Source organism: Asparagus officinalis, chromosome 7 (genome assembly GCF_001876935.1).
Source record: "Asparagus officinalis chromosome 7, Aspof.V1, whole genome shotgun sequence".
Lineage (NCBI taxonomy): Eukaryota > Viridiplantae > Streptophyta > Magnoliopsida > Asparagales > Asparagaceae > Asparagus > Asparagus officinalis.
Window position 1 is genome coordinate 19,731,876 of NC_033800.1, and position 24,636 is coordinate 19,756,511.

Below are 24,636 nucleotides of genomic sequence, written 5' to 3' on the forward strand. Positions count from 1 at the left end.
TGGCCTCCTCCAAGCCGTATGCCGTTTTTGGGTTCATATCGAGGACATATCGGACATATCGGGCGCAATTTCGTCTGAAAAAAGCGCCCGGTATGTGTGACTTTGGATCAGAATAGAGCCGTCATCGGGTTTTGAGTTGCATCAGAACCCGACCAGACCCAAACACAAGTATATCTCATCTAGGGCTTTTTTGGTTCCAAATCAAATTGATTAACTTCATCTTTGATTTCCATCCCTGCGACTCCGCTCTCTCTTCTTCTTTAACTTCCATCTCTATGACCCAAACACAAAGGTTCCTTGGCTTCGGTTGGTGGAAACTAAAAACTAGGATTATCAGGGGCTTCGACAATGGTTCGACGACGTTAGATACTCCCTCTCTTTCTATTTCCCTGTCTCTTACAGTCTCTCCCTTTCCCTCCCTCCCTCCCTCTCTCTCTCTCTCTCACTCTCAGTTTCTCTCCCTCTTTCTCCCCCGTCTCACTGTCTCTTCCCCTCTCAGTTTTATTTTTTTTTCCGTGTTTTGCTGTAGCTTTGATGATACTATTAGTTACTAAGATAGAGTCCTAATTTATAAATAAGAAGACCAATCACGTAATTTTGATTAGCCATCAATCTCATCAAAGAATAAAGGCTTTAATTCCACTATGATTTATAATTCATCACTAGATCTTAGATTGTGTTGAAGAAATCTAGAGTTTGTAACCTCATGTGCAATTGTATTGGTTGTTTTGTTTGGATTTGTTGGTTGAATATTGCTTATTGATATATTTTAGTTTACTTATCTAATTATATGTACACACACCATCAGATATGGCAATCTGATATTTACTATATATCCCCCGACATATCGCCGATTTCCTCTATTTGACATGGAGTTAAACCTTGTTCCTTACCAATGAAGCTATAGACAATATGAGGGCTTAATATAGTTATAGACTTATAGTAGGCCATTTGGTCGGAGGAAAAAAATTAGCTTATTGTCATGAAGTTGAAGTCTAAGCTGAAACAAGGAACAACTGGCTTAGATTCTCATGGACTTGATAACACCTAAAACGGTAGGATATATGAGTATATGACAAGAATAACCATTAGGATTGAATTATCTCTAGAAGTGATATAAGCCAAGGCGTCATTTCTCTTCCCAATGAAAGGTAGAGTGGTCGAGTTGTCTACAATTGTTTGCCTAAATTACACTTATTAAAGAAGCATCTTCTATTGCTTAATAGCTGAATGGTTTATCCCTAGATTAATTTACATTTGGGGTTTTTTTTTGGGGGTGGAGGGGTGGGGTGGGGGGACCACAGGGAGCCTATTAGTTTATTGAGCATTGTTGGTCTGTTTCCTATTTTTGTTTGTTTTTTCAAGTTTAATATTTCCTTTTTCTTTTTTTGGTTAAGGTAAGCTTTTTAATACGGTGTAAATATGAGGAATAATAAAGAAAAAAAGCCTAAGTACAGCAAAAGACATTTCTTTTTCTTTTTCTTTTTCTTTAATGGATCAAATTTTCTCTTGTATCCTTGTGGAAATATTTTAGATTATGTGCATACATGTGGCCATATGCAGAGTTTTGCTGTCTTACAATTACAAACCATACTTTCCAGTCCTTACTGATAAAAATTACTCTTGCTTGCAGGCAGCTGCTAAGGATGAATTTTTCAGGAAGCTTAGCGCCTGAGCTTGGTCGTCTTTCTTACATGAAAATTTTGTAAGTTCATATAGAGTCGTTTAATCAACAAACCTAAAATTTAAATTTGTGCCCAAGTTTTGGTGCTTTGCTTCTTTTTCTTTTTGATGAATTTAGTAATTTCTGTCCTTACTGTATACATCTCCAGATGATATTAATGGAATTTTTATTGAATCTTCTTTTGAAGGGATGTCATGTGGAATGGGATTACTGGCTCTATTCCCAAGGAGATAGGCAATATTACATCTCTCAAGCTCTTGTAAGTTGAAAGTATCATCTGTCAAATAATAGATCTTAAAAGGCGGTTGATGTTCTGTGATATTTCTTACCTTCACCTATATTCTCCAGCATGTTTGTTCATTCTCCTGTCATTTGACTTTGACTCCGTTGTACCTTGTTTAAGTGATTATCTAAGCATAAGAAGGAAGTCATTGGTGCCTCTGCCTCTTGGCTTAGAGTATACCAGGAATATTCATAACATGTCAGCATATTTCTCAATGTGGGAAAATAATAACTTGTATCAACGAAATAATGCCTATCCTATTAGAATTTCTCCTTTCATGTATGCATAAAGAATTTGTATTGATTAGATATCTTTTATTATTCTTCTTAGTTCCAGTCTTATCTGTGAGAATTTCTATATAAATTTGATTAGATATCAAGGAGCCAGAATCATGGTTATTGTTGGATTCCAATATAAATTTGCACAAGTTAAACCTGTCTTGTGCCACAGGAAAATCAATATCAGGGAAAGACCAATATCGTAGCATACTTTGCTGAAATATAAAGCACCTCCTTCCAAGAAAACTTCAATAACATTATGCAATATCAGCTGTAAAGTAAGAACTGGTTTTTATATGAGATGAAAATATCTCCCACTAAAAACAACTTGATCTGACAATTTTTTTTTATAACATGTATCCGATGTTATCACCATCAGTCCACATTTACTTTAATACTTATCTCTGCATCAGCGGGAATGCAAATTAATATACACGATCAACTGCATAAAGAAAACCTAATTGAAATTGATTGTAGTCAAATATATGCATAGTCTAAATTATCATTAAGCTGTTGTCTTTTTTGGTTGTAGTACTAGGAAGGAGTCTGATATTGATGTGCCCTGTCACCGAATGAATTATAATGGCAGTATTGGAATTTTGTCAACTTGAAACATAAGTGGGCTGGGATTTCAGGTCATATTCTAAAATTTCTAATATTCCTTTCATGTTTGGAAAGCTAATGCTTAATTTACTTGGGCCAACTCGTAATGTGTTGGGGAGAAATAGTCGAGGTTTCGAAAGCTTATTATAAAGGCTCTAGGTTCTCACTTGTTGAGAAAATTTTAAACTTTAAATTTCATTCTGATCAAATCATGGTTTCAGTTGTGTAGGGTCACTGCAGAAAGTTCTATAGATAATCATTTTTAGTATTCTTTCGTTAATTTTGTTACCTTCTTTTTTTTTCTGATTCCAAGTTCTTCTCTAACTTTTTTCATCGCCACACTTTTTGTTGCCATATTTCATCCAACAATCCTGAAAAAAATGAGCAAATTTCTGTAAGTTTCCTCCTTAAAAGAATCTATTGTGCTTCCCATCTGATACTGTTGGTTTCATATCTTTTAGTTGTTCTCACTCAGATATTTTAGTCCAGTTTTTCTTTGTGGCACTGTACGCTCACCTATGAAACACGGAAACATGGTAGTTGAAACTCAAACTTGGTTTGTCGCTGTGGGTTTGGTAAATATTTCCTCAAGTCAGCGTACCTTTCATGATAATGCAAACCATATCTGACTTCAGACGTGTAAAAAGGATTAATTGTTGCATTTTCATGGGCATTCTATTCTTCTTGCACCTGAGTCCGTGGCTGAGGCCACTAACTGAACCTCCTTTCTTCTGAAAACTTCTGCTAAGAAAACAAATAAGAGAGAGAAAACCTCTTTTCATCTATAAAAAAATTCAGAGGAGATGATTTTCTGGAAAACTATTTGAGAAATTATTTTTGTGGTATGTACCATGCTTAGCATTTAGATTGTGCAGCTTATTTCAAATGCAAAGTGCTTGATTTTGCAGAGACTACCTTTCTAGCTAAGGGATGTATTTGCATGTTTTTATAACAAACATCATATATTCTAAATTTCCCTCTGAATAGTTAAGATTTTGATATTCAAGAATAGTTTGGAGCCATTTCCTTATGGAGGACATATGGTCCACAACAAGAAATGCAGCTCTGATATTGAAAGGGAGGCTATGACATATGATTTTTTTTCTAAGAATATGAAGTTATAACCCTAGCCCTCCCCATAACTTTGGAGTTTTGGTGTAGTGGAAGGGTGCTTTGACCAGCTACCAAAGAAACCCATGTTCAATTCCCACTAGCCATGAATCTAAAGTGGATTAAAAAAAAAAGTTACCACTGCATGAGTCCCCATATAAAGGGCACTCAATCTGTAGAGTCATGTTGGAATAAAGTTATAACCGTCAACCCTCACCACAACTTTGGAGTTTTTGTGCAGTGGAAGTGTCCTTTGACAGAAAAAATTTCACTGATGGTACAGTTTTCTAATGTAACGATTTCAATAACATCTTTTATCCTCTCTAACAATTTAGAAAACAATTAGTTATGCTTCAACATCAAAGAAACTCAAAGATAATTTTGTGACTGCGTTGCATATTCAAATCCCATATAAAGAGACTTCAAGTTCTAATGTGAAGCTGGCTTTCAGAGTTAGTTACTTATTTCCTTTCAGACCATGATGCATGTTGAATCTACTGGGTCTTCAATAAAATATTCAGTTACATGAATCTAAACATTAAATTTCATTCATGTAAGTTTTACAGTATCATCTGATAGATGAATTTCAATTAGACTTTCTTAGATCATCTTAAAGTAGATATTTTGCTCATGAATTACCTACTTACTCTTCAAAGACATCATTGACTTGTTTTTAACTATCCACTTTTATTGAGAATCAGTATGATATCTGTCTTTGCAGGCTTTTGAATGGTAACCAACTATCCGGTTCTTTACCTGAAGAGTTAGGAAACCTTTTTAACTTGGATAGAATACAAATTGACCAGAATCACATATCTGGGCCCATACCGAAGTCATTTGCGAACTTGAACAAAACAAAGCATTTGTAAGTTGGTACTCCTGTTTCTCATCTTGTGATTAGAAGGTGTTTTTTCTTATAGTTTTTCTTATGGTGGTCTTTTGTCCTTTTTTCCTTCAGCCACATGAATAACAACTCAATAAGTGGACAAATTCCACCCGAGCTGTCGAGTTTACCACGTCTTGTTCACTTGTAAGTTACATTCATCGTATATGCTACTTCACGCTCTATTGTAGTGCTTCTACTTGATTCTTGTCATTTGGTACTTCAAGTTCTGTGTTTATTTTAGTATTTTCTCTCTTTCTCTTACTAGTAAATTGGACAATTGCAGGTTACTGGACAACAACAACTTATCGGGATCTCTTCCTCCTGAACTTTACAAACTGCCAAAATTGCTTATTCTGTATGTATTGTCCAATTCTAATTAGGACTGACTATTATTTTGCTGTTTCATGTGAAAACTCCGTCAAAAATAAATCATAGGATTTTCTGCTGATGGTTAGTTTTATAATTAGGATGGTTGCTATTGCTTCTGTTTTTGCAAGTAATGTTGACATTTTCTACTGACGATTCAATTATAGATGATTACAGAATGCCATTGTAAATCAACTTTCAGTCGATTATGCAGATATAATGGGACCACATATTTGTTGATTAACTACTATTTGATGATAATAATAAGACAGCTTTTCTTCTGCACATATTTGAACAGTAGTTTTCTTCTTTTGATGTGGTATTCTTCATTTTCCTTTCTGGTGTGGCATACTCCTTTTGTTTATTTCTTTCTTTCCCTCCTTTTCGTTGTAGGGTTGGGGATCCGGTATTGGTCTAGAATGCCCTAACACATCTCTTTTTATCAGAATTTGGAGCCAAACTTCTTTTTTCCTGAGTATATTCTATTGACTTATGTCTTAAGTATATTTGTGGCTTATCAAAGACTATAGTTAAGAAGATCACACCTAGGAATGCTATTTGTTGTTGAAGTCGTATATGCGGACATTTATGATGAGAGCTGACATTTATGATGAGAGCTTTATGCCCATGTGTAAGAGTGTTCATGATTTATGTGAAACACACTTTCTTCTATGTTCTGCATATAATGGTGTCAGGGTTTACGATATGTGATGCATGTGAATAAAAGGGGAAAAAATTCCCATTGCATTATGAAATGCCCTTTCGTGTAATTTCTTTAACGCGGGTCTAATCAGATGTAAAACTACAACTCCTTTCCTTGAATTTTCTTGCTATTCATGATAAAATTCTTTCTAGAATATGCACGCTGTACAATAATTTTTTTGATTATGTCTCATATGTATACTGGGTTATCTCTGCATCTTGTGCCCCTTCTGGTTTAAGTAGTCTGACCAAGTCTTCTTAACTTGATGTATATTAGTTTTTTTGCTCTTTCTCCATGCACAGATTTACAAGCTTATTTTCATCTGGTTGATTTGTTTTCTCCCTTTCTTGTTGCAGTCAGCTTGATAATAATAACTTTAGTGGGAGTACAATTCCAGCTTCTTATGCCAATATGACCCAACTATTGAAACTGTAAGTACGTTTTAACTAATTGTTTTGTATGTCTATGTATTGTAAGTATGTTTTAACTAATTGTTTTGTATGTCTATGTTTATAAAGGATGCCCATATAGAACGTGCACAGGAACTTAGATTCTTGTAACTTAATCCTGTTTTCCTTGCTTATCAGGAAGTTTCCCGGTAGGGAGTAAAATTTGCGTGGAAATATCTATTTGATTTCACGTCATTTATTTTTCATTTCCCATTTCATATAACCTTTGCGCTTCTATTTCTCAATATATTATATCAATCCTACTCAAGGGATATTATAAGTAAAGATAATGTACATAGTTACTGTACTGGTGTTTTACACATGCAAACTAAATCGCGTGGTAAGTGCTGCAAATTGATGATCCACAATAATGCTATCTATCATTATCCATGTCTTCTGACTTCTGAAATGATGTAGATAGTTGTGGGTTCCCTTGTGTGTGAAATAAGGGATCACAATAATGCCATGAATTTTTATTTTATTAAATGATAATGCAGTTTGATTCAAATGTATAACTTTGCACGTCAAACTCTTAATTTCTGCCTTTATTTCTTTTCTTTTATCTTGTTGCTAAGTAACTCATGTCCTTCACTCTCTGGTTCAGTTTATGGAACCTATATGTGATGTCAGCATCTGAGTAGCTTTTCCATATTTGAATTCCATTTTTCAGTCTATCAGTCATCCATTTTTATTTTAATATCTATACACCATGTGTATTACCAAATACACATACTAGCAAATAATGGTTAATTTTCTTTTCTGCTCTTGCAGGAGTCTTAGAAATTGCAACCTACAAGGAGCTGTTCCTGACCTGAGTGGAATACCTAGACTTGGTTACTTGTAAGTGCCAGAAGTGATATACGAGTTGTTTCATGTGTAAAAAGAAGAAAATTGTTTTTGGTTTCAATTTATCATCAATTTTATTTCTTTTATTAATTAATTATTGTGATTATATCTTAAAATTGATATTCTGATGGTCCAGAGATCTTAGTGGGAACCGCTTGACAGGGCCCTTGCCAACTACTAGACTTTCCAATAATATCACTACCATGTAAGCATGAACTCTGAACTTATACATTCAGTTGATTGTCTTTTTTTTTCTGGCTCTTTCAAAGACTTTTTCATTAATTATTTATTCAACCTGTTTAATTTTAGTGATATATGAAAGATAACTAATGCCTATCCTACCTGTTTTCCGCAATGTCTGCAGTGACCTGTCAAACAACTTACTTAATGGATCTATTCCCTTGAGCTTTTCTGGACTTCCTAATCTCCAGAGATTGTGAGTGACATACTTAATGTTTCTTCTTCTTTTATTCATTTAAACAGTGTTGCCTTTTGTATTAGTAGCTAATGTTATAATACATATGTTAACCTTTAATGGATTAACTTAATTCGTAAAGATTCTTAGACGGGAATTTTATGCAGATGAATTTGGTTCTAAAGTTTACACCACAGAATAATCCAATGGATATTGCATGTTCTATTTGTAGGTCGCTTGACAACAACGATTTTACTGGCTCAGTTCCACCTTCTATATGGAGGAATATGATCTTCACTGGAAATAAAAGTCTCATCGTGTAAGATCTTCTTAGAAAAATGCATCATATAAATTGATTTTTATGATTTGTACTAAATTCTTTTCCAATTTTGCAGGGATTTCCAGAATAACTCTCTCACGAATATTTCAGATGCTCTTCAGCCTCCTGCAAATGTCACCATCTTGTATGCTTTTCTCTCACATTTATTCTAGTAGTCATTATGAAAAACATACTAGCTGTATTTTCTTTCCAACCATGATGTACCTTCTCAATGTCCTTGTTCAGATGTCATGGTATTTTGTTTGTATCCCATTAGACAACTTTGTCGATTTCTTCTTCCATATTCAACTACATTAAAATTTCTCGTGGTTGTCGCCCTTGATATATTTTCCCTCCCTTTGCCCCCCTTTGGTTATCACTTTCGATATAATATGACAGTTAAACATATCACCAAAAGTCAACTCCTTTTACATGATTTTACTTCTTTGCAGTAAACGTGTTTTTAGAATGTTTTTTCCTTTTCATATGACTATCTTCTTCAATTGGCTTTATAAACTCCTGTCTTCATGTCATGACCTATGAGAATGACGAGGTTGGTAACAGTTGAGGATTGATTTTATGCGGATGCTTCTTGGTTATTATTTGCTTGATTCTTATGAACAGATTTGAATGCTCTATCTTTTCTCCTTCAAATGGCTTCATATACTCCTGTATTCATGTAATGACCTTTGAGAATGATGAGGTCGGAAACAGTTAGGAATTGATTTACATATGGATGCTGGTTGGTTATTCTCTGCTTCATTCTCATGAGCAGATCTGATTGCTCGACTGATGGATAAAAGTTCAATAACTGCTGGATCTGAAATAAACTTCCTTTGAATTTCGATATATTGTTTGATTCGCACATGTATTGCATTCTCCTGACCTGTAATTTGGTTACTGCTTCAGCATTTTTGTTTTCCTTTTTATTTTGTTTTTTAACTTGGAGTGATCTTAATAGTTCTTATGAGTCTCACTTATGCCTGAAATTTTGCTCAGGTTGTATGGGAATCCTGTTTGTGAAAGAGCAAATCAACTCAACATAATCCAATTCTGTCTGTCTCAGATCGTAAATCCGGCATCTGGAATGTCAACAAATTCGAATTTTAGATGTCAGTCGTGTCCTACAGAACTCGACTACGAATATAATCCAAAATCTTCCATACCTTGCTTTTGTGCTGTTCCACTTGGAGTTGGATACCGGTTAAAAAGTCCAGGGCTTTCAGATTTTCTCCCATATGTTGATGATTTCGAGGAATATTTAACAAATGGTCTTGACATTGCGCTTTATCAGTTGGACATTGATTCATTTATTTGGGAGGAAGGTCCAAGACTTAAGATGAATTTGAAGTTATTTCCAGATAGGGCAAGTTTATTTAATGCAAGTGAAGTCCTACGGATCAGGAGCATGTTCACAGGATGGTTGATTCCTGACTCAGATCTTTTTGGACCGTATGAACTCATAAACTTCACTCTTGGATCTTATGCAAAAGGTATATCTACTAGAAAATATTTTCTGTAGAAAAAAAATGAACACATTGATTTAGGACTTAACCAAACTTGCTACTTTTGTAGGAACTAAATTGGACAAATTTTCAAAACAGTCCTCTTTGGACTTTTATTCTAAAAAGACTTATTTCGAACTTATTTTTAAAAATCGACCTGGTTTCAGCCCTAGCGCTAAAACCAGGTCGGTTATTGAAAATATTTTTCCGAAACTTCAACTCCCGTGAAGTTTTATTGGTTGAACAAACTTCACGGGAGTTCAACTCCCGTGAAGTTTGTTACTGTGCAAAAATTCCACGGGAGTTCAGTCAAATTTTCCAGAGAATCGCTCTCTGGAAAATTAAGCCCGTAACTCCACGGGAGTTGAACTCCCGTGGAGTTGCAGATTTTACAAAACATGCACAGCAGCCTGTGCATGTTCTGTATATACGTAACGTAACTCATATACGTTATATTTACCTGTTATCAATAATTGATCTCATATACACTGAATTACAACAATATATACATAATTCAACCATGAATTAAACATGAATCAAACAATACTCACAAAGAGTACATATATAAATAATAATTGATCTACAAAAGTATAGCATTTGAAATTCATAAAAGTTATAATTTTTAACAAAATAAGCTCACATACAACCCAAAACAACTCCTCTCCTTCCTCTCCCTCTCTTCCCCCTCCCCTTTGCTCTTACCTGCCCCCTGCGTTCTTGCTGATGAGCCTCGATTACTCAATTATCTGAGTATCCGGCTGTGTATGAGGTTGAGAAGCACCGGCTCCATCAGCATGCGAAGTGTCGGCTCCATCACCAGGCGAAGTACCAGCTTCATCATCACGTGACCGTCGTCGTCGCATGTACGCTTGCCCAAATGATCGAGACCTGTCCTCACGGCCTGCAAACTCGTCGACGTGAGTCTTAAACAATTTATTAAGTACCATCTCAATAAAAAATATTATAATTTAGCTTAGAAACTTACATAATCTCTCTCGATCATCCCACTAGGGATATAACTGTCTGTCGGTGGGCGTGACATGTGTCCAGCTGATGGTTGTGGGTCATGTGTGATCTATCTACGTGTGATATCCCAATACAAACACATATACGCGGTATAGTCAACAAATGTGTCTCTTGTATCATGTATGAAATCCCACCTGTGAGTCCACCTATCTATGTAAGCCGCATGGACTACGACCTAGTCGGTAAGGTGCGATGTAGGTCGTCGTCAACGATCGATTTGCTCGACAGGCTCTAGCACATGTTGAGAGAGCAGAAATTACCGTAGCACACAGTCGGGGACATGTATCTCCATAATCTCCCAACAGATCAATGAAACTCTGGCTCTCCACAAGTCGAGACTATCTCGACAGATAGATGCAAGAGTATGCATATCGAGCTCCGACGGTGAATAAGGTCTCCACTTGAACTGAAATAAGATAAAATATTTATCAGTATCAATAACAAAACTATAATATTCATAACGAATCGAGTTTTATATTTACCTGTTCGTGTTGGAGGCCATCAAGTTCATTTCGGTAAAACTCACGATGTCGCGTCGCTGATATGTCGCAGGCAATAACTATGTGCATATGGTGACGGGAAATATCGTTGAAGTGCTCATGGAATTCCTTTCATCCTATCAGATATGAATGTAATCGGTCGCGTCCCCACACTAGGGATGTGATATCTAATGCATGTAAAAAATCATGTTAAATTCTCTATGTTTTCAACATCAACCACTGCAAACGCTAAAGGATACAACCCGCCATCCGCGTCAACTCCGGTTGCAACAAGCAAAACGTTTTTGTACTTACCATATAAGTGAGTGTCATCAATGCTAAGAAGAGGGCGACAATATCGGAACCCCTCAATACAAGGCCTAAATGCCCAAAATACACCTGTGAACCGTCATTCTTCGCCATCAACAGGATCTGATGATACTTCAAAGACAGTCCCATCATTTTTTCTTTTGAGTGTTTCAAGATAATGTGGTAAGATCTCATAAGATTTGTTCCAATCCCCGAATATTTTTATCATTGTCTTCCTCCTAACATTCCAACACTTGTTGTATGATACATCTAACTTGGTCGCTTTATGCACTAAAAGATTAATATCTTTTGGCCTTAGATCAAGATCCTTTCTTAGATGCAGTAAAATCAATTGATATATAAAAGAAGAGGACACATGCTTGTTATTCATCTCTAATCGAGGATTGCTACATGTGTGGAGTCCGTTGTATGCCGTGATTTTAAAATGCCCGCCTACTCTTACTCCTGAGCATGAATTAAGCTTTCAAGAATATTTTGCATTGTCGTCGTGGTGTCCATCATTATCTTCGTCTTCGCCATCTTTGCGATAAAAACAAACCATATTATAGCTTGTTGTGTTATTTTTTATTGGTTTAAACTTGACATTTTTTGTTATGGCATACGAGCGAAGCGCATGGATCAATTTCTCCTTACTTTCAAAAAGATCCCCCTTCATGAATGAGAAGTCATCGTCCTATGTATCATCACCGCTATAGTGCCAATAGGAACACTTTCCATCATGGAGTTATCAATCTATTCTTCTCCTTGAAGTTCATCGGACGACGGATCCTCTAAGACGACATACTCATTATTAGTATAACATCTGTTAATGTGTTGGTTATCCCCTTCATCATGATCTATCAACGTCATGCTATTAATTTGTAAACCGTATTATTCATCATCATTCTCGGATTCGACACTTGCATTATCTTCTTGATGGACCGTGTTAGTATCAAAAGCATTTGAAGTGCCCACAAACGAAGGACCGTTCATGTATTGTGATTATGTCCAATTTTCATCTTGTTACGGAGATAAAAAGCCGATGAAGTCAACTTCAAGGTCCTCCAACATGCGGGAGTACATTCCGTCGTGATTCAACCACAGTTTTAAATATCGGCCGATAATTGATATTATCGGCCGAGTTATCGGATTTGGGAGCTCTCCGTTAGGATAAATTGGATTTTTATCGGTTATCGTTTTTGTAGGTTTATCGGCGATTTATCGGCGTTATCGGCACTTATCGGCCGATAAGTAAGACTTTTTTTATCGGGATTATCGGCCCATTTTGACTAACATTATATTTTTTTAAGGCTATGATGCAAGTTTCGCTTTCTACAATTTGTTAGTGATTCTAAACATGATGATTTATATTTTGGTATGTTTATATTTCATTAAGCATGATTAGATTATATTTTTTTATTGTTATATTATATATACACATCATCCAGTATATCACTCCGATAAATACTACTTATCCCCGATATATCCCCGATTTTCGCTATCCGATAAGGATTTTGGCCGTCCGATAAATCCCCGATAACCGATATTTAAAATCTTGGATTCAACGATTTACCCAAATTCCTCTGATGTTTTTCACTGAACAATTCGATCGAACACTTCTCGTCGTGTAATACTCCAATGAGACCCATATCATAGTCACTTGATATTTGAATGTCGTTTGTTCTGTTCCCCACAACAGGATAATTGCAAATAACATTGAGGTGATACTCACGTGAGTTGGTTAATGTAAGTTTGTGTAATTCATTAACCAATTCATCAAAAGTACACGATTTTGTTATAAACAACGGTCTCGTCAGACCTCCTTCATAAAACGAGCATATTATTTTCGAGATAGTTAATCTTCCCATCATATGAACAAATAATTACGATTCCATCGTTCATCATTACCTCTGAAGAGTAAAAAATTCAAGATTAATATTACACAGAAAAACTTTAAAAAATGTTACTTACCATTAAGTCCTATCTCAATTTTAGTCATCCATAATTTTAACCAAATTCATATATCGATGTCAAACATACGTAGTAACACTGATTTTTACATTTTTTATAATTTCCCCTCTAAATCCACAAAATTATTTAATTTTTCTTCACAAAAATCATAAATAATTCACAATTAATTTCTAAAATCTAATTTTTTACATGTAATCATCATGAAATAGTGAGAATATACAAGAAATTAGGAGAATTTTTTTAAAAATATTTTACCTTCAATTTGTTGATGCCCTAATTTCTAGTGAACTCCGACGACAACGGTGGCGAGAGCGATTAACTCCGGCAGTGGGGACTGGGGGTGGCAACGACGACGGTGGTGGTGGTGGGGACTGGGGGCGGCACCGGTGGGGGACGAGGGAGAGATAGTCTAGGGTTTAGGGTGGGGAAGGGGTGGGAGCTGGGAATGAGTTCACAGGTCTACGTCTTATATAGGCGTGGCCAAAGTCCACGGGAGTTCAACTCCCGTGGAGTTACAAACTTAATTTTTCAGAGGCGATTCTTTGGAAAATTTGTCTGAAACTCCACGAGAGTTGAACTCCCGTGGGGTTTTTGCACTGTAACAAACTTCACGGGAGTTGAACTCCCGTGAAGTTTGTTTAAGCAATAAAATTTTACGGGAGTTGAACTCCCGTGAAGTTTTAGCAGTTAGTTAAAATCTGCTAAACTTCACGGGAGTTTAATTCCCGTGAAGTTTCAGAGAAATATTTTCAAAAACCGATCTGGTTTCAGCGCCAAGACTGAAACCAGATCGTTTTTTGAAAATAAGTTCGAAATAGGTCTTTTTTTGAGAATAAAAGTCCAAAGAGGATTGTTTTGAAAATTTGTCCGAACTAAATTATATCAGTGTAGGTGCCATGATATCACTTACACAATTCTTATGAACATATCCTGTAAATAACTATTGTTTTGTAACTGCGAGAAGTTTTTGCTTATTCAATCAAGTACTGGAAGTCATAATTTGAATTCCTCGTATTCAGTCATTGCATGACACTTTTAGAACACCTTTGAAGATTTATACTGCAAAACACTAATTTTTGAGAAAACATATTCTGCTTTTACAGTGATTCCGAGTTCTTCAATTACGGGTTTGAGCACCGGTGCCATAGTTGGCGTTGTTTTAGGGGCAATTGCTGGTGCAGTTTCTGTAACTGCAGTTGTCATGATTCTTATAATGAGAAGGAACTCCAAATATAAGACACTTTCAGGAAAGCGCTCATGTAAGTATGGAGACATTATAAGAGTTATCCGGAAGATCTAGACATTCTTTTGTTTGTAATTTTAGTGAATCAGCTTGTATATGCTTGAATGACATCGACATCTATGGACATCATCATCATTTCTTTTTTGATTATCATCTTCCGAAGTAATATTCCTTGAATTCCTTTTTTTTACATATGCTCTATTTCTTTGTTGTGCCCTAAAACAACCATGGATAAAAATTAGTGATTTGGATATTACTTGTAGACCATATAGTACGAATTTTTAAATAGAAAAGCTTTTCATTTTGCCATTAATGATGCACGAGTGAAGGCATGTGATATTACATCCATAAAGATTTTTGGCATGGAGATCATAGTTGATGGTGTGAACAATCAATCTTGATGGTTCACTATGTGGTCAGTGGGCAAGAACTTTTCTCCAATGGCCCCCCCCCCCCCACACACACACACACACTGTCGTGCACCTAAACCGTTATCCCATGCGTATTGATGTGTGTTCAGGGATATCCTTCTTAGCCCATCACTGTAGTTTTCTCATCTATACATAATCAATTAATATTCAAGACTTATACCTCAAGTGTTACATTTTTAGGGGCCTGTAGTTTACTTCATTGTAATTTGAATTTTTGAGCTTAATCAGTAAACAACAAAGGAGTAGCACTTGTTTAGGTTCCTATTATTCTGTAGTTCATGTAAATTGAACATATATACATATTCTTAATATAAGCTCTAGAATATTTGCAACTTAATGCATTCTCCTCCTGCAATTGATTGTTTTCTTAACAAGCTCTGACATTTCAGTTTCATTTCACCTCTGAACTTGGTGATTGAACTACATGTTTGGTGATTGATCTACGAAATTTACTCCTTTCACTTAGGGAGTTGTTTGAAAAATTGGCTAGCATGCTGGAGTTCAACGTTTTACTGGGAGGATTATCAGGCATGGAATTGAAGCTGTGGACTTTTTAAAGAAAAACCTACTGAAAACCCTCATGAAGAGCATGCATTGCTAGTCTTGTACAATAAGATGGAAAACTATTAAAAAAATTGTTCAGAAAACACCTTTTCTTTCACTCCATTGTTTTGGTTAACATGCTCTATAGAATCAGAACTGCGGTCTACAAAGAATATAAATGGAAATAAACCTTCTGCAGATATCTTGATAACAATCAATTGATATTTACTACTATCTCATGTTTTCTTTCGGTCAATGAGGATTTAGATGATTACTGGTTGATGTATCCATTGTTGCATTTCTTCTGCGCCTTACTTTGAGTTATGTACTGTGACCAAAAACTGTTGTTTACTCGTGTAATTGGACCCATATCCATTAGGATGCATGGGATGCTTTAAAAAAAAATTAGTCTCTTATAGATTTGGAAGCAAAGGATTAAGGAATTGTGATGCCGATTGCTTGTTTTGTGATATTTTTTTAACGGAGTAAGTAATTTTTGATAAGTTGTTCAGTTATGTTTGGATGTACAATTACTTCCAGTGAATTTGATTCCATGACAAAAATTTCAACTAAAAACATTCTGATATATGCTTATTTTTACGTGTATGCAGCATCAAAAATTCCAATCAAAATTGATGGTGTAAAAGACTTTACATTTGAAGAAATGTCATTGGCGACAAATAACTTTAATAGCTCTGCTCTAGTTGGCCAAGGTGGATATGGGAAGGTGTATAAAGGCATTTTAGCTGATGGAACAGTTGTAGCTATAAAACGTGCACAAGAAGGATCTTTACAAGGATCAAAGGAATTTTTCACTGAGATAGAGTTATTGTCAAGGCTACATCACCGGAACCTAGTGTCTTTGGTTGGATATTGCGATGAAGAAGATGAGCAGGTAATGTTCTCTTGTATACTTAATATATCCTAATATTAGGTTATGCTATCACTTGTTGAGCATTGCTTCCCTTAAACGGATAATGGCTTGAAACGTGATGATTACTCATTATTGAAGGTCCTCCTTTTTTTTGGGTGATGTAACAGGCTAACAGCAGTAATAAACTAACATGGCTTTGAAATCTACAAACAAGATTCCAGTATATTGCTGTGATACTACATAATACGTAAGAGTATAAATCTTGTGAAAAAAATGCTAAATTTCTCATGTGATATTATTCCTGAAATATGTGATTTTCCTCCTAAAATGTGGTCATAGACTGATTGCTTATACTGACCTTGGGTTGTAATCATAAAAGGTTATAAGACTTCCCATTGGCTAAGTTCTACCACTACCGAAGGGTAACATTGGTGAAAGCAGACTCGTTTGCACACTATCTATCTACATATTCATGCACACATATGGAAGACGGAAGAAAGTGGAGAAATTTAGCTACTTTTGGAAGGATTTGGAAACCGATATTGGACCTTGGCTTCAATTGAATATTCATACCGTTCAAGTTGTTCTACTTGAGGCTGGTTTTCTTCAAGTCAAGCACCTAAAAGTAAATTCAAATGAATCCAAATTGTTTCCTATGTAGTAGTACTCAATCAATGGCTGAATGTACCACAAATACAGTTGAGAATCCAGGCCTTTGGTCATGATCTGAATGATTTGAAACCATTGTACACCAACTTTGATGGATTTAAAATATTCTTGATGATGGATAATACCTTGATACTTTTGATTGTCCCATTTGGCGGCTACTTGGAGTACTGATAAAAAACTGATAATCAGTTTTTTTTTTGCTGCTGCTATTTTTGAAAATTTATGGATCAATTTGAACAAAGGAAAATTCCAATTTTCATGGATTGCCTTTATGTGTAGGAAGATGTACAGTCTCTCTTTGTACATATACCTATTGGTATCAGTTACCTCAGGAAGAAAATTTTCCTTTTATTGAGGCAAAATCTTGATCTCTATGATCTAAAACACAAATATACCCAAAATCTTGTGTCTCTCTTGTGTAATACACTTCCATAGGATGGTTGCACAGTCATTGTTTTTACCGTAGCAGAACATTATTCATATCTAAGTTTATGGACAAAGAGTAGGGGAATCACAATATTTTTGGTGCAACTATGCTTAAGGTATGAAACAAAATGGATGGTGATGTTGAAATTTCTGTTGTAGAATAAAAATTTCCTATGATAGCCGATGCCAGCTAGCATGTGTCTGTTACCGTGTTTGTGTATTTTGTATATAAAAAAGCATATTTAACACTTTTTTGCCACATGTTCACCGAATACTGACCATTGCTATGTTCCTCTTGTACTACTCATCTTTGGAAATTTTGACTAGCCCTAATGTTGGAACCTTTATTCTTTGCTTTCTCGATTTAGGTAGATCAATTGTTCTGTAATGGCTATCCAATTAAATAAAGAGTTGAAAGCAAGAGGGGGACAGTAGGGCACATATAGTATGACATCCCATTATCTTGACCGTGAGTATACAGATATTGCCTTGGGGACCAAATGCAAAATTTCAATAAAGAATAGTTATCCAAAGAGTTTTAAAAGAAATTATTACTAGTTTCTATCCCTAACCCTTGGATTTGTTTAACTGCAACATAACAGCAAAACATGCACCAGGATTGCGGCTGATTGTTGTTATTTACACTTATTATAAACAAGTACTGTAGCAGCTACTTTTGCTAATTGTCTAAATTATAATGTGGGATTGTAGTTGCTAAGGTAAATGGAATATTGGAATCTCATGTAATTTTTGATGTGTTCTGTTGTAGATGTTGGTGTATGAGTTCATGCCAAATGGCACTTTGCGCGATCACCTTTCTGGTAAGCATTTTGACATTCTTTACTTTTAGTTCATGTGGTGAATCATACATCGATTGAAATAACTTTGAAGCTATTTGTTGAACCAAAATAACTTTGAAGCTATTTGTTGAACCAAAATTATATTTCTTGTTATATGAATCAGTTTGTATGAGTTTACTTAGTGATTTTTTCGATTCTTGCATCAGCTGCTTGTTATGTGAAAATAATTATATGTTTGAGGCCTTAACATAAATGAAAACTTTGACAATAAAGATACAAACCATGCATTCAATGAATATGACCCTGGTAACTCAACCATTTAGAGATACTCTGAACATTATCATTAACATATTATTGTAGCTGAAGTTTATGTCTTATGCGACCTAAACATCGCTTTTATACAACATTATAAAAAAAATTGGCCCTTCATGTATAATAAGGGTTCAATGGGACTTCTATGCTTGTGGTTTTTTGTGTTCTAATTGATATTCTTTTTTTATGTGTCAGCTAAATCTACACCTTTGACTTTTTCCATGAGGATGAGCATTTCACTAGGTTCTGCAAGGGGCATCCTCTATTTACACACAGAAGCAGATCCCCCTATATTCCACCGAGATATTAAAGCCAGCAACATATTGTTAGACTCCAGATTTACTGCAAAGGTTGCTGATTTTGGGCTCTCAAGGCTCGCTCCGGTCCCGGACACTGAAGGGACTGTGCCTGGTCATGTGTCAACAGTTGTGAAGGGCACCCCGGTAAGGTCCACTTTAAGAAATCACTTGTTTCAGATGTTACACAAATTTGGTGTTGTCCTCTACCCAGGCATAACTTCTCCATTACTAATATTCTTTATCTTTGTGAAACTTGACAATTAGTTTCTTGCGTAGGGCTATTTCATTCTTGAATATGGTAGTTATAAGAAATCAGTACTTTCTGTAAACTAGTAGAGGACAGCTCATGTAAATTAGTAGAGGACAGTGCATCTCGGAATTGAATAGCCAGTTAGTCCTAGCAAACATTGAATTGATAACCTAGTTTGAAGGAATCCACTGTTTCTCCAATTTTTGGAATAAATTTTCCATGTGTAACACAAACCATTTTTAATGTTGGAAATTTCATGTAGTATACCTATTTCTATAAACTTCAAAATGTATATGCTGCTGAAAAGACTAAAACCATGTTTCACTTGAATATATATTATCCTGCTTCTGTGTCGCTCTTTTTTTTAATAATTCATAGTTCATACTTGCTAAATTTAAAATAGTGCTGGTTACTGGGCGCTTAGCAGATGCTGATATGTATTAAAATTGGCACCTATATACTATGTGTCAGTAGATAATGTTTGTAAATTTCTTGTCAGTAACTTATATATGTAGTTTTCTTTCAGGGTTACCTTGATCCAGAATACTTCCTGACTCATAAGCTTACGGATAAAAGTGATGTATACAGCTTGGGAGTCGTGTTTCTAGAGTTATTGACAGGGATGAGGGCTATTTCCCATGGAAAAAATATAGTTCGGGAGGTATATGACTTGCTTGGTTTGACATTTTTTCCTGAATCCTTCTGCCTAGGCTTCTTGTTTTATCTTTTCCTAAAATGATAGTTGGGTTATTATTTTCAGACTTAATAATTTTTTCCCCTGATGTGCTGTGTACCTAGGCATTTAAGAGAGGTTTGTCTAACGAATGGATAACATCTTAATCAGATGATTTCGTGTGAAAATTTTACTTCCATGACAAATGCAATTATATGATTCAAATGGTTTCTTATCTTGTTTGAGCACATATATATCTCTTAGAAACATTGCGTATACTTTTGGACCAAACAATATATTTCTAATAAATGGACCGTGCAAACAAAATGCTCGAATTAAATCTTCGATGGATAGTAATCTACTATTGTGAAACAGTGTGTTTTTAATTTTATAAGTACGTATATCACACTCTATTGGAAAATGTTATCTTCTTTTACAGAAATATATTGTGTCCAATAACTATCTTGAGATAATTTTTCCTTCCTACTCTTTGCATTATTACCATTGGTCTAGTAACATCAAGAAACTCATGGTTTATACTTATTTCAGTAGTAATATTGCTTAACAGAGACCATTTACATACTATATATGATCTGGTATTTTTAGAAATATTAAAGCTATATTAATGAAAGTTCCCCGTGATCTTAGGTGAATGCTGCATATCATTCCGGCTTGATGTTCTCAGTCATTGACAATAGCATGGGATCATATCCTTCTGAATGCGTCGAAAGGTTTGTATCATTAGCTCTTAGATGCTGTCAGGATGAAACAGATTCAAGACCTTCAATGTCTGAAGTAGTAAGAGAATTAGAGAATATTTGGAGGATGACACCAGAAGCTGATGCTAATACACCATCATCAGATTCTATGGCTGCAGACAGTGCGAAGGTTGTGACCCCATTTTCACTCAGTAGAGAGCCCTGCACTGATGTCTCTGGGAGCAACCTTATAAGCGGGGTGATACCTACGATCACCCCTCGGTGAAAAGAACGAGTATCACTATGTATATGTGAAGTAGAAACATATTCTGGCTGACCTTTGTCTCTCGGTTTTATTTTCTGTTATTCGATATGTATTATTTTAATACACAATTTTTTTAATCGTGAAGTCCACATTTGTTTGAGAGAGATTCCAGTGTTAATATACGCATGTATATGTTCTCATTTGAAGATTGAATATTGCAGCCGGTTCCAAGCTGGTTGCAGCAATGATATTCCTGGTTTGACGACGAACTGTTGAAATAAACACATGGTAGATTTTTACGATTCTGGAATTTTTTACTGAGAGCACGAAGAGGATATAAACGATTATACCAACAGCATTATCTTTCATGCTTGATCTGAACAATCTTGAGCATTAAACTTTCATCAAGATAACCTTTGCATCTGTTGAATCTTACTTAGTGTTTAAAATAGTTGAAAGTAGGTGTGAAAATTGTGTAGATAGAGCGATCAGGACATTCAAATATGCAGTTTAATTATGCATAGGCAGGCAAGGCAGGAATTCGATTCGAATTAATAATTGTGTGTAGATTGATATAGATGTGTCAGATGGCAGAGAAGATCAAGTGTGGAGTTACTTGCAAATTCTCGCCATTGTTTTGTAGTTTTGGTGCCGTGGAAGAGACTTTAATGTGATGTAGGTTCAAATCTCATCAACAATCTAGTCTTAACTACATTATTAAAGCGGATTTTTAAAAAAAATACTGTGTTAGTTCATATTCTAATCCATGGAAAAAACGCTTTCCTATTAGAAAAAATATTTTTAGCATAAACTTACAGGCATCAATGCTAATCATAACTTAGACCAAGGGAATTTTTTTTTAAAGTCAAAAAAAAAAAAGAAAGAAAGAAAGAAAGACCGTATGTGATTTACAATGATGAAACGAGTAGCCTTAGAAGGAATTACAAAACTCTCGGAATGCCTTTGTATTGATCTTGGTTGTTTGCGTCTCAAAGTGTAACGCAATTCTAAAACTTACCTAGTTTATAGGTCACTTGGGCTCTAATCGAAAATTCCAGTACCCCTAATTAACGGTTCACAATTATTATTAACTAAACAAGGCTTTATTTGCACGGGCATAATACGTGCCAAAATGAAGTAGGCCCAAAAAAAGCAAAGCGTCCCGGCCCATTAACAGCCCAGCAGCCGATCCGTTAGGGTTTCCCACACTTCTCGTAGCAAATCTCCCCATATAAAACGAGCCGTTTCCCTCTTTCTGGAGTGCCGCTGTTCTCCTTCGACAATGGGCAGAAGTAAGAGTTATTTATTTACTTATTCTCTTGATCTGTTTATTTTCAATTATTGATCTAATAAAATCTCTGTTAGATCTGCTTGTTTAGCCATTTTTTTTATTTGCTTTTTAATAGCAATGCCTGCGATTGAAATGATCCGTTTAGTGATAAGAGGATTGAGATCCGATGTCCTGAAATTTTGATGTTAAAAAGTCTGTTCTTGGTTTAAAATCATATTGTGTATTGAGATAAAATGTCCAAATTTTAGTACATTAGGGGTTTTTTTTTTTTTTGTCAATCTGAGGGTATCCATAGTTTTTGGATCCGTAGAGTTAGTTGCTTCAAGCACATTGCCTCTTCTTGAGATAGTTGATCATGTGCTTGTCTAGTTTTAGGTCGGGACAATGCGCTGTTTGTCAAGCTAAAGTTATTACTTTCGGATTCATGTGTATGTTGCCGAGTTTGTCGAGCTAAAGTTATTACTTTCGGATTGTCAAGCTGTTGGTTCTTGGATTATTAGCTAAGAGGAGAGGTTTGAGTTGGAGCATGAGCATTAGTGATTGCCGAGTTGGGTCGATTCTTACTTTTGAGGTTTGAATGGAACCCGAAAGCTTAGGTGAAGATTTTTTTTCCTTCATAGGAATCCTTATTATGCCACAATTAGGTATCTTTGTAGTTCCAGTCATTGTAATCTCTTCCAAGCTTATATTCCATAGCTTCACTCTAGTATAAATGCAAATTTAGATCTTAGAGAATCCTTTGTCCTTTGATTAGTTTCATTAGGAGAATACAAGCAATCTTGTTTGTTGATGCGTTCTCTTGCACTTTTATCTATGGTTGCTGTTTTCCACGTTCTATTCGCCATCAACATTGACTCATACAAACTTATAATGCTGCTAGAGACTCGTTGCTCCTTTCACATTTCTGCGCCTTCTTCTTTCTCATCTTTATATCACATAAATATTCAAAGGTTTCACGGATAACCGGAGATTTTAAGTGTAGTATTTCACCTTTCTTGCTTGCAGGACCTGCTAGATGCTATCGCCAGATCAAAAACAAACCCTATCCGAAGTCACGGTACTGCCGTGGTGTCCCTGATCCAAAAATCAGGATTTACGATGTCGGAATGAAAAAGAAGGGAGTCGATGAGTTCCCGTTCTGTGTTCACTTGGTCAGTTGGGAAAAAGAAAACGTCTCAAGTGAGGCTCTTGAAGCTGCTCGTATCGCCTGCAACAAGTACATGACGAAGTTTGCAGGAAAGGATGCATTCCATCTCAGGGTTAGAGTGCATCCCTTCCATGTTCTTCGTATTAACAAGATGCTTTCGTGTGCTGGAGCTGATAGGCTTCAGACTGGAATGAGAGGTGCCTTTGGAAAACCTCAAGGAACTTGTGCTCGTGTTAGCATTGGTCAGGTTCTTTTGTCTGTTCGTTGCAAGGATAGTAATGGAAACAATGCTCAGGAGGCTCTTCGTCGTGCTAAGTTCAAGTTCCCTGGTCGTCAAAAGATTATTGTCAGCCGAAAGTGGTATATATACTACTAGTTTTATTCTGGTGTAAAATTTGAATTAAAAACCTGGCTGATTTATTGTTGTAATATCTTCCATGAATAGTCACTGACATTACCCTTTTGTTTTCAGGGGATTTACAAAATTCAACCGCACTGATTATGTTCGTTGGAGAAGTGAAAACCGCATTCTTCCTGATGGTGTCAATGCCAAGGTATGTCGCCATCTTTATCATCTTTAAATTACCATCGTAATTAGTTTTACTGCATAGGGTTACATATGATGGCATAAATGAGTTGCAAGTGCAGTATAGATGAGGCGAGGTTATGTGCAATTTACCTTTTTTAAATCAAGTATCCGATACTTCTACTGAGAGGATGATATTTGTTTTTAGTGTATGTGGGGGAAAAAGGCACCCCTGGAAAAACCCAGTCGTGGTGCAGTTGCAATGATACTAATATTTCAATAGAAGTACACTGTTCTTTCAAAATGCGTGATTTAAGTTATGTAGTGTCTAGAAAGCATTATGAAACCTTGCCTTCATTAAAGATGAACTGTGCAATTGTTTTTTTACCTGCAAATATCGTGTAACCTGATTAACTCCTTTTTTTTAAGTTTCAATTAAGAGCTTGTGAAGATCAGATCATGAAACTAGTTTCTTAACCTCAATTAGATATTTTGTCCTTTTTCACGATTCATTGTTGTTTCCTGTTATTTCTCAACGCATTGTTGCTTTGCGCAGCTGCTTGGGTGCCATGGGCGCCTTGCTAATCGCCAGCCAGGAAGAGCATTCCTCGAGGCCACATCCAACGAGTAGATGGAATTCGCTGGAAGGAATGTCACAAGTCTTATGCTCATTTTCAAGAAAACTTTTTGAACCTAGTTTTTACTAATTTCAGTCATCCCATCTGCTAAGACTTGTTCATTGTTGGACGCCAAATGTGGAATTTGCGTTTATCAGATTTTTGTTGGTTAGTTTAGATGGTTGTTTTGAATTCAGTAGCGCTTGATGGTTGTTTTTCTTAATTCTGAGAGGAGAGAGTTTGGTTTCAGTCAGATTTCATAGACAATGTTTATTTGCGAGAAGGCTTTGTAGGAAGTGAACAATAAAACCTCCTCTCCGTGATCAGCTGCTGCTTTGAT

At 35.7% G+C, this 24,636-nt stretch overlaps 2 protein-coding genes across 4 annotated transcripts in view; both read left to right on the plus strand.

Moving 5' to 3' along the window:
• Nucleotides 1–20,980, plus strand: part of LOC109848343 (probable LRR receptor-like serine/threonine-protein kinase At1g06840) — a 27,056-nt gene extending 6,076 nt beyond the window's left edge. For all 3 annotated transcript variants that reach the window (XM_020417795.1, XM_020417793.1, XM_020417794.1), the window contains exons 4-21: nucleotides 1,634–1,705; nucleotides 1,872–1,943; nucleotides 4,680–4,823; nucleotides 4,917–4,988; nucleotides 5,128–5,199; nucleotides 6,270–6,344; nucleotides 7,134–7,202; nucleotides 7,345–7,413; nucleotides 7,573–7,644; nucleotides 7,856–7,942; nucleotides 8,019–8,087; nucleotides 8,942–9,435; nucleotides 14,336–14,491; nucleotides 16,061–16,344; nucleotides 18,188–18,239; nucleotides 18,726–18,973; nucleotides 19,606–19,740; nucleotides 20,401–20,980. In XM_020417795.1, coding sequence (XP_020273384.1) covers nucleotides 1,634–1,705; nucleotides 1,872–1,943; nucleotides 4,680–4,823; nucleotides 4,917–4,988; nucleotides 5,128–5,199; nucleotides 6,270–6,344; nucleotides 7,134–7,202; nucleotides 7,345–7,413; nucleotides 7,573–7,644; nucleotides 7,856–7,942; nucleotides 8,019–8,087; nucleotides 8,942–9,435; nucleotides 14,336–14,491; nucleotides 16,061–16,344; nucleotides 18,188–18,239; nucleotides 18,726–18,973; nucleotides 19,606–19,740; nucleotides 20,401–20,736 — 2,578 coding nt within the window. In that variant the 3' untranslated portion in view covers nucleotides 20,737–20,980. The remainder of the gene's footprint in view (nucleotides 1–1,633; nucleotides 1,706–1,871; nucleotides 1,944–4,679; nucleotides 4,824–4,916; nucleotides 4,989–5,127; nucleotides 5,200–6,269; nucleotides 6,345–7,133; nucleotides 7,203–7,344; nucleotides 7,414–7,572; nucleotides 7,645–7,855; nucleotides 7,943–8,018; nucleotides 8,088–8,941; nucleotides 9,436–14,335; nucleotides 14,492–16,060; nucleotides 16,345–18,187; nucleotides 18,240–18,725; nucleotides 18,974–19,605; nucleotides 19,741–20,400) is intronic.
• LOC109849083 (60S ribosomal protein L10-like) lies at nucleotides 21,938–24,622 on the plus strand. The gene is made up of 4 exons (XM_020418872.1): nucleotides 21,938–22,007; nucleotides 23,012–23,513; nucleotides 23,626–23,707; nucleotides 24,236–24,622. The coding sequence occupies exons 1-4, from the start codon at nucleotides 21,998–22,000 to the stop codon at nucleotides 24,308–24,310; spliced, it is 669 nt and encodes a 222-aa protein (XP_020274461.1). The 5' UTR covers nucleotides 21,938–21,997; the 3' UTR covers nucleotides 24,311–24,622.

Excerpts from the sequence above, each read along its gene's own strand:
- LOC109849083 (XM_020418872.1), top strand. Across the intron at positions 23,514-23,625 it reads ATTATTGTCAGCCGAAAGTG|GGGATTTACAAAATTCAACC; the intron begins GTATATATACTA and ends TTTTGTTTTCAG. Across the intron at positions 23,708-24,235 it reads CTGATGGTGTCAATGCCAAG|CTGCTTGGGTGCCATGGGCG; the intron begins GTATGTCGCCAT and ends TGCTTTGCGCAG.